At 38.6% G+C, this 9,493-nt stretch overlaps 1 protein-coding gene and 2 non-coding genes across 4 annotated transcripts; all 3 read left to right on the top strand.

The window, feature by feature from the left end:
* Window positions 1–284: 284 nt before the first annotated feature.
* Window positions 285–6,648, top strand: RPL21 (ribosomal protein L21). 2 transcript variants are annotated; one of them, XM_036742445.1, is made up of 6 exons: window positions 285–307; window positions 2,782–2,860; window positions 3,413–3,474; window positions 4,166–4,278; window positions 5,326–5,476; window positions 6,515–6,648. In XM_036742445.1, exons 2-6 carry the CDS (start codon window positions 2,794–2,796, stop codon window positions 6,602–6,604), a joined length of 483 nt encoding a protein of 160 aa, XP_036598340.1. In that variant the 5' UTR covers window positions 285–307; window positions 2,782–2,793; the 3' UTR covers window positions 6,605–6,648. The 2 variants fall into 2 exon arrangements, with proteins under 2 accessions (XP_036598340.1, XP_036598339.1); XM_036742444.1 differs by lacking the exon at window positions 285–307 and adding an exon at window positions 364–384.
* On the top strand, window positions 3,968–4,028 carry LOC118840552. The gene has a single exon (XR_005009729.1). It is a non-coding gene; the product is annotated as a small nucleolar RNA SNORD102 (small nucleolar RNA).
* Window positions 4,325–4,456, top strand: LOC118840574. The gene has a single exon (XR_005009750.1). It is a non-coding gene; the product is annotated as a small nucleolar RNA SNORA27 (small nucleolar RNA).
* Window positions 6,649–9,493: the final 2,845 nt, after the last annotated feature.

The raw sequence follows: 9,493 nt of genomic DNA on the forward strand, positions 1-9,493 counted from the left end.
GCGGGCCCAAGAAGGCGGGTTTATGGGTCTTCTCAGGCCACTCTTGAAGGCCCCCCTCTAGGGCTGTCTCGCCAACATCCAGACACGAATTTTTATTCAACCACTGCCTTTTATTTATCAGGAAAGTAAAATTATCTAAACAAGGTTTCTGTGTTTTTTTGAGAGTGAAGCTTTTGCCCTTCGCTTACGTTTTCGCCCTTTTCTCGGCGTTGTAATTAGGCACCCTGGCGGGCAGCCCTCGCCGTCCCTTGTAAGGAGCGTGCTAAGGCCCGCCTTCTTCCTTTCCGCCGGCTCCGCCATATTCCAGGTACACGGGGCTCGTGTGGCTCTTGCTTGGGGACGTGTTATTTCCTTTCCAGGGAAGTTCGGGAAAGAGCGTTTGAGGCAGGTTGGGGTGAGCAGGCCCGGGAGAAGGGCTTTAGGAAGAATTAGAGCGTTCGGAACAGGGGGCAGCGTTGTGAGAGCCGCGGGGCCTAGCGTCGGCGGGTGGGGCGCAGGGGCTGTAGCGTGGGGGGAAGATGGAACGGGCTGCGGAAGCGCCTTTCCCCGCCGCTTGCTCGTCTCCACTACCCGGCGGGGCCTCTCGGAACCGCTTGGACGACAAGGGGGACTTAGGATTGTGAAGTAAAGGAGAGACGGGAGTGCTGGAGGTATTCCAGGGCTGTTGTGGGTGTTCAGATTGAATGGCATCTTGGAGGAAGCGTGGTGCAGTGGAAGAAAGCCGGTAGCTGCTGCGTCTCATTTCTCTGCTGCTTCTCTCATCCATATTTGATACAGACCCGGAAAGTTTATGTTCCTCGTTAATTGCCTTTGTAAAACCAATGACTCGAACTGCGCCTTTTGCTCTTGTGCGTGTTAGTGTTCGAATTGAATTCTAGTCTCGGCTTTGGATTTTTCCTCTCTGAATCTCAGTTTACTTATTTGTAAAGTGGGATTGAGGCATGTATCCTGCCTTTCTAATAGTGGTGTTGCGAGGATTTTAAGTCTCATGTCAAAGTGCCCCGGAAAACCTAGACCTTCCATCTCGTGTTGTGAGCTCCTTGAGGGCAGGGTCTGTCTTTTCCCTCTTTGTAACTCCAGGGCTTAGACTGCCTGGCACATAGTAGGCACTTAAATGTTGATTGGTTGATTAATGGTATTAGTTTTCCTGTGGAGGATCAAGGGAGTAAACCTCATTTTCTAGGATAGTGAACCAGGTGGCATAGTGTGGACACAACAAAGTTCAGGATTTTCCTGAGTTCAAATCTGACCTCAGATAAGTCTCTTGATCCCTGTTTGCCTCAAGTTTTCCTCATCTGTAAAATGAGGTTGCACTCCATGGGTTCTATGATCCCTGCTACCTCTAAATCTGTGAAGCCAAGTTAACTAAGGGAATTCAGTGACTAGCCAAGGCCTAAAAAATGGTTTTAATTTTTACTCATCAGCGCCTTTGCACGTACTTCCTAACAAGCTTTTTGTAGTTTTGTGCTTTGTTTTTGAGAGTGTAGAGCTTAAAAGATAACATGTAGTCTTTGCTTTTTCATTTGACAAGTGCTAGGAAGAAAAATTTTTAATGATAGGTTTTTTAATGGAGTGGGTAGAGTTTTTTTTTTTTTGTTGAAATAGTTTTCAAGATGTAACAAGCTAATGTTAGATTAGTCTCTTGTACTTAAAATTCTTTTACTCAAAAATTTAGGCCATTTAGACCCTAAATTACTTTGTTTTAAGTAAAGCTTCCTTACCCACTGAGGGTCTAGCTAATTATACTAATTCATTAAATTCCATGTCCTTAGTAATTAGGAGGGAGAGAATGGTAGTAAGGGGAATCAGAGAGGTTCTTTATGCATGAAGAGGCAACTGAACTCTGAAGGAAGCTAGTGATTACGAAAGATGAGGGCCAGGATACTTAATATTACAAAGTATTTTATATGATCATGTCATGAGATTATCAGAACTTTTTTTTAGCTGTGTACTACTGGGTACTATACCTGTTTTACAAATTATTAAACTGAGGCTCAGGTTAATTGTTTTGTCCGGATTTCCCAAATATTGCATAGGCAAAATTCAAGCTCAAGGGCCCTGACTCCAAGTTGGGCTCTTTCCACTACATTACTCTAGTATAAATAAGTTAGAATGTATGGGGTTCTTTTTTTAATTAACTTAAGCAAACAATTTAACTTCCATGAGCCTCTTTATTCATTTTTAAAAGTGGGGAGAAGTGCTATGTAAACCTTCAAAGTATGAATTGTTTAAGTTTCTGGAAAAATTAATGTGATGTCAATAATGATTCCTAGGAATCAAGTGCTGCCCTTCCCCCCGCCCCCCTCAAGTCCCCCATCCTAACCCAAAAGAAAATCTACACCTACACAGAAAATCTCAGTTTCGGGAAAATCTTAGAATTGATGGATGATTATAGTTTACATTTACACAAGACTTTACAATTTGTAAAGCTCTTTGCTCACAGTTATATTGGAAAAAACACCAGCCTGTGTGACATGGGGCAAATTTGTTCTCCCTGGACCTGTTTACAAAGAGTGTTAGGATAGGTGGTATATGAGATACTAGGTTTTACAGATTATGCTACTATGGTTGAAGGGGTAAAATGAGTGGCACGAACATGTAACATACCTGCTCTTCATTCTGACCTTTGCTCCAAAAGAGTTGGGCCACTTAATTTAGTAGAAAAAATTGTTCATTCTGGTACTGCTATTAGAATGCATAATATTTGCAGCCTGGTTGTTTGACACTATCTGTTGACTACATGTTTATGAAATAACATTTTCTTGTGCTTGCTTATTGCAGTGAGTTGCCAAAATGACGAACACAAAAGGAAAAAGGAGAGGGACACGTTACATGTTTTCTAGGCCCTTTCGAAAACATGGTGAGTATGTAGTACTAGATTATAAATTGGGCAGAGAGTAATTTATATACCTAGTGCATAAAATACTCTTATAATTAACTTGTAAAAATAGGGACTTTAGGCTTATGTATTGGTCAGTTTCTTATTTCGAAAATTGAGTAATAAAATGGCTAAATTTTAATTGGAATAAAGCTGGTGGTGACTGAAAATTAGGTTTATTTTAGAGATGCATTGGACCACTAGCAAGACTGAAGCTCCCTTTTTTTTGTAAAAGTGTTCCTTGAAAAAGGGGATGGGAGGGGAGTGGGGTGACAGAATCGAGGGCTGACTGGGGAATGGGGCAACCAGAATATACGCCATCTTGGAGTGGGCAGGAGGGTAGAAATGGGGAGAAAATTCATAATTCAAATTTTGTGAAAATCAATGCTGAAAACTAAATATATTAAATAAATTTTTAAAAAAAAGTAAAAAGTGTTCCTTGAGTTTGTGAGGTTATGAAAGTTTAGATGTAAGAATTGAAATATTTTCTTCTGAGCTATTTTACCTTGAGGCTATGGAAATTTTTTTTTACAGGTGTTGTCCCTTTGGCTACGTATATGCGAATATACAAGAAAGGTGATATTGTAGATATCAAGGTATGTTATGAAAATTGGTGTGTTGACTTACAAAAATATAAAGTCCGATTTGACCCTAGTATTTGTTTAATAAAGGTGTTCACTTCCAACATGGAAGCTATTGTATTGAGGAGCTCCTCAGTTTCATTCCTGCCTCATTCCCTTAACTGTGTGTACTTCTGGCAAGTTCCTTAATGTCTCTGTGCCTTAGTTTGCTCATCTGTAAAAAGGAAATAATAGCACCTACCTCAGGAGATTATTGTGAAAATCAAATTAGATCACATATGTAAAGTGCTTTGAAACTTAAGGTAGATAAAAAATTCAACTCTTATCTCCCTCCACTGGTTTTGCTCCCTTTAACAAATTGCACTAAAGCAAGCTTGGAGCTTTGGTAATGAGAGGTGGGATTTCAACTTACTATGTTTATTTTTCCTTAAAATTGATAGCAATGTAAAAATCCATTGAGAGATACATTTTAATTGTGTCTATTTCTTGGTTTACAAATTAACACTCGAGCTTAATGATGATTGTCTCATATGAGTAAAATGAAAACAACTTCACCGGCTCTGAAAGCTCATCTAATTGCCATAGAATCTTTTAAAATTAATCAACATTACTCATGCTAAATCAAATTTTGATTTGAATGGGGATGAGTAATCTAAGTTAAGGGAATAATTTATATGTTATGTATTTTCTCCTCTCTTCTTTCCAGGGCATGGGCACAGTTCAGCAGGGAATGCCCCACAAATGTTACCACGGCAAGACCGGACGAGTCTATAATGTTACTCAGCATGCTGTAGGCATTGTTGTAAACAAACAGGTTAAGTAAGTAGCTTAAGGTGATCCTCTTAAATTGGTAATGTGCGTGTGTATCCCCCCTTTCACTTTGCCAATTAGACACGTATCATGTCTTCATTGGCCATTCAAGTGGGGCAGAAGAAAAATCCTTTTAAAACTCAAGCAAACTGGTTGTTTGTCTTGTATCCTGTCAGAGGAAACAATCTTAAGTTGATTAAAGCTATGCTTCTTTGTATGATTCTTCAGTATTATACAGTTATAAGTTGGTCATTGTAGAGCTGTAAACAGCATGTGAATTCCATCAGTATAGTTTTGTGTGGTACCGTATAAATGCTTAATCTCTTCAGGGTTCAGCTGCTTCACCTTTTTGCATAATTGGATTTAATGATTTTATCTTCCTGAAGGCCAGGGTCTAAACTAGAGAATTTCTTAGACACCCTCCCAACTCTAAGATCTGTGCTTCTTTAAGATGGTAAGAAAGGCAAGGAATTGTGTTCCAGGTGTCAAGGAAAGCTATGATGAGCAAAGGGGAGGCCAAAACGAGTTGTTACATTCAGGAAATAGTAGGTGTTTGGCCGGGGTATAACCTAAGAAGTTAAGACTGAATAGAGGAGGGCCAACCAAGCTAAGAAGGTTTGGATTTAATTTTGTCCTCACTGGGTGGCCGTTTATCAAGAGAATAACATCATCTGGCAGCCATGTTCAGACCTGATTAGAGAAGGGAGGGAGCAGTGGGGACAGATCAATTAGGTGGCTGTTAGATTAGTTGAAACAAGAACCCTGAGCTTAAAACTATGGCAGTGGAATAAAAAGGGAGGTAGGGTAGGGGCAGAGATTCTATATTGACATGTTGGTGAATTTACAGTACTTTTTGAGCTGAACTGTGATATTTTAAGGATTTCTTGGACTTCCGACTGCTAGTTGATTGACTTTGAAAAGGCACAAATGATGCTGTTCATTTCTCTTTTTAATAGTTAACTAGGTTTAAATAAAGAAAACTATCAATAATGTTTAGTTTTTGTTCAAATAAATATTTCAGCACTAAATGGAAGGCTAAGTAATGTTTTATTCCAGGGGCAAGATTCTAGCCAAGAGAATTAATGTGCGTATTGAGCATATTAAGCATTCTAAGAGCAGAGATAGCTTCCTGAAGCGTGTAAAGGAAAATGATCAGAAGAAGAAGGAAGCCAAAGAAAAAGGCACTTGGGTTCAACTGAAACGCCAGGTAATGGATTCATTTAAAAAGGTTGATTTAAGTTGAGAGAACATTATGGTAAGAATACCCCAGAAATTACTGTTATTTCTGAGTCAGAAATTTTAAAAGGCAAACTAATGATCTGGTTTGAAAGATTCTAGTATTCAGCCTTGGACAAGTCATAACAAATCTGTTTTTCTATAACATGAGGGAATTAGAACTAGACTCCAGGTCTCTTCCATATATCGTGGGTACTCATCCTTGGTTATTCCCTGCTCTTTGCCAATTTCTTTCGTGGCAGCCATTCCCCTTTAACAGGCCCATTGCTGTATCCCAAGCGTCCCAGATTTAGAAATATTTTCTCTACTAGTGAATATATGTGCTAAATATTTGCTCATTCTACAGCAGACATGAAAAATTAAGTTTACCATTTGAAGGAAAGGAAGCTATTTTCTTTTTGCCTTGTTCATTCCGACTTGATATATAGTTATTAAATGCTTATTTTTTGCAAGGCTACAGAGAAAAGCAAGACTTGTTGATTTGCCTAGTCATGTGACAGTTATATAGTCTGCAGTTAAAATGGTTCAGATTCACCAGATGAAAAATCTGAAATGTGCCCTCAAATTTTTGGTATAGGGAGAAAAACACCAGTTCTGTAGCAACAAAAGTTAAAATGGTACACATTTCAAAGTGGTTGATCTATGCCTTAAATCCATCCTTAACTTTGTCCAGAACCTTAGTTTGGCAGAATTTTCTCTTTAGCAGGTAAACAAATCTGATATTATGACTTTGTAGGTACCATGTGGCAGGCCCTAAAAAGACTGATTTCAGCTCATTAGGATGACTTACTAGTTTGGTTTAGGCTTCCCCTTAAACTTAGCTACTGTTATAGCATACATTAAAAATGATGTGCCACAATGATGATCCTCCTAAATGATTGCTTTTAAAGAAGGAAAATGAATGTGTCATTTCACCGGTTCTGAGAGCACATTAAAGTATTTTGCTGCAAGATACTAAGTTAACTTCAGTGTTATGACCTCTTTTTTTTAAACCCTTTTTTTTTCCCAGCCTGCTCCACCCAGAGAAGCACACTTTGTGAGAACCAATGGCAAGGAACCTGAACTGTTGGAACCAATCCCCTATGAATTCATGGCATAAATGACTGCTAAAAAAAACAATAAAAAAAACTTGGATTATGGAAATGTGTGGCTTTTTTGGGTAGCCATTGGGTAGAAGTGGTATTTTAATGAGTTTTTAAAGCTGTGGTTGATTGACAATTACTTCATTTGGCAAAGGAGTTCCTGGTTTCATTTTCTTCTCAGGTAAAGGAGTTTGCAGTTATTTTTCAATTAGTTTTTTTTTTTACTGTATTAAAATGTATGTACTACAGAAATTACAGCTAAAGAAGAGTTGGTCATTATCAATGTTCAGACAAATAGAATAAAGAAAACTTGTTTTAATAATTTGTCTAAAACATTTTGGGGAACTTGGCTCTTTAAAAAAGAATCCTTTCAGTATCCTATTTTTGTGTTCATAATTCTAACACTAAAAAGGTGATAAAGCAGCTAGCAATGTTTTATATTTTAATGATTTGGTTAATTTGAAAGTAGAAATCCTTTACTTCAGAAGCCTTGCAAAACCTTGCAAATGCAATTTAGGCATGTTGTGCAAACATTAATCTCTGGGAACATTAAGGGGTATTCATTTTTAGACTTGATGCTTTATACCAGGCCTGTCCAGCCTTAGGTTTTTATTGAAACAGTAGACAATATATTTTGATTTGCCATTTTAATGAGAGCTCTGAGGTAGCTTGGCTTTGTTTACTAAAGTGTTTATGTAAATTTCTATGCTTGTAGGTGTGTGACTGCATTTTGGACAGCCCAGCTTTATACTACCTTGTGATGGTAGATTACAATGTAAATACTGCCTTTCTGGTTGCATGAGGAAAAAAACTTGAGGTACCATGATTTGCCTGGAGCCAGATTTTAGGACCTGGGAATACATGGCCGACAAACTTGTGTTTTCCTTCTGGAGTTTACATTCTGCTGAAAAACTTACTGGGCACCTGAAATCCTCTTGAAGGAAACAGGCTGTTAACAGCAAAGATGAGAAAGTGCATTCCAGGATAGCAAAGGATAAGGAGGCAAGAGGTGGTGTGCTATGTTAGTACAACTGGAGTTTAGATTAAACTTCCTTAAAGGAATATTGTGAAGTTAAGAAAGGTAGGTTGTAGCCATATTATAAAGGACTTGAAGGGCCAAGTTCAATTAGTGCTTGCTTCTGGAGTCACTGGAGATTAGATGCAATGTGGTATAGTAGAGGGCTATACTGGGAATTAAAAGGACATGAGTCTAGATCCTGCCTAAGGCCCTAGCTGTGTGATCCCAGCTTCATTTTCCCCATAGGTAAAAAGTTAATAAATATTATCTACTTCCTGGTGGTTGTGAGGAGCGATAAAAATGCAGACTATCAATATAACCGACTTAAGGTCTTTTAAAGGTTAGTTCATCAAGTTCATGTGCATCCCTACATAGGCTCTTGGGACTCTGTTCACATAGAGTAAAGTCAGTTTTCCTCATCCATTATGTTATAAACTCAAGGGGATAGTTAGGTTCTTGCCCCATTTCGTGAGCTAGTTTGTTTTTGGACAGGGGAAGGCAGGGCAATTGGGGTTAACTGACTTGGCCCAAGGTCACACAGCTAGTGGATCAAGTGGCTGAGGCTGGATTTGAACTCACGTCATCCTGACTCCAGGGCCGATGCTCTACTTACTGCACCACCTAGCTGCCCCTCAGCTAGTTTTAAAGGCAATGTGGTTTAGTGGAAGGACGGCCGTATGCTGAATTTGGAGTTGTAGGTAGGACCTGAGTTTGAAGCTTGGTCATGCCACAGCTTGTGTGACCTTGGGTAAGTCACTTTTGGACTTTGGTTTCAAGAAAAGCCTGGACAATCACTTGGGTATGTTGGCGATGGAGATTCTCTCATGTTATAGTCTTTATTGGGTGGTTGCCAAGAACTTTTCCAATTCTTAAAATTATGTGGTTTTGAGAAGTTAAATTAGAAAATCTGATAGCCTTTTCATTTCTAGACCTGTTAATCCAGTGATTCAAAAGAGAATTAGGTTCAGATCCTTTATCTGATCCTAATTGTATGACTAAGAATAACTTATCTGAATCTCAGTTTTTTCATCTGTAAAATGTTTAATGGGTTATGAAGAACAAATGAGAATTATACAAAGTGATTTAGAAACCTTAGAGTGCTACATATATGACATCTGTTAATTGGTTGGAATCTGGTTTAGGGTAGCAGTTATTAATTTTTCTGCATTCTGAAAGGTGAAACCTGGAAAGTACTCAGCATCCTCCAGCTTCTCAGTTTTAACATAAGTCTTCAGCAAATGTCTTGATATTTGAATTATCACAATTACATGCTTCCTTCGTGCCAGTTTTGTTGATAACAGGAACTTTTCCCCTCTCCAGATGGCCTGGCTGTCTTAGTATCTATCCATCACTTAAAACATATGCATCTGTTACTTCTATTGATAACTATGTTCCAACACTAGATTCATGGTTTTTTCACACATAAATGTACAATGCTATCTTTCTGTCCTTTCTAAATTTTTTGAACTTAGTCTATAAGTACTTTCATAATCTTTGTTTATGCAAAAAAAAATTTTGTGCCAACTATCAGGGAACACATTAAATATAGTACATGTCCTAGGTATATGCCGTGCATACTTAAATACAAAACAACGAAGCATGCTTCAAAAGGCAAAAGCAATCAATGCTTTAGAAGGCCTCCCTACCCCATGTCTCCAGCAGTTTAAACATACAGTTTGTTGGGGATGTAGAGGGAAATTCTTGGCAAGATCCAGTTTGGATTAGATAACCTCTTGGTCTTTTACAACATTCTATAATGTCCTCCCTCGTGAAGCCTTTCCTAACATGCCTTGTTCCTCTTCATACCTCTCTTGTACCCTGGTTTGTATTGTATTGAGTAGAATCATACCTGAAAGAAATCCCAAATATACCACACCTGACAAGGGGT

This window comes from Trichosurus vulpecula, chromosome 2 (genome assembly GCF_011100635.1).
Source record: "Trichosurus vulpecula isolate mTriVul1 chromosome 2, mTriVul1.pri, whole genome shotgun sequence".
NCBI classification, from domain to species: domain Eukaryota; kingdom Metazoa; phylum Chordata; class Mammalia; order Diprotodontia; family Phalangeridae; genus Trichosurus; species Trichosurus vulpecula.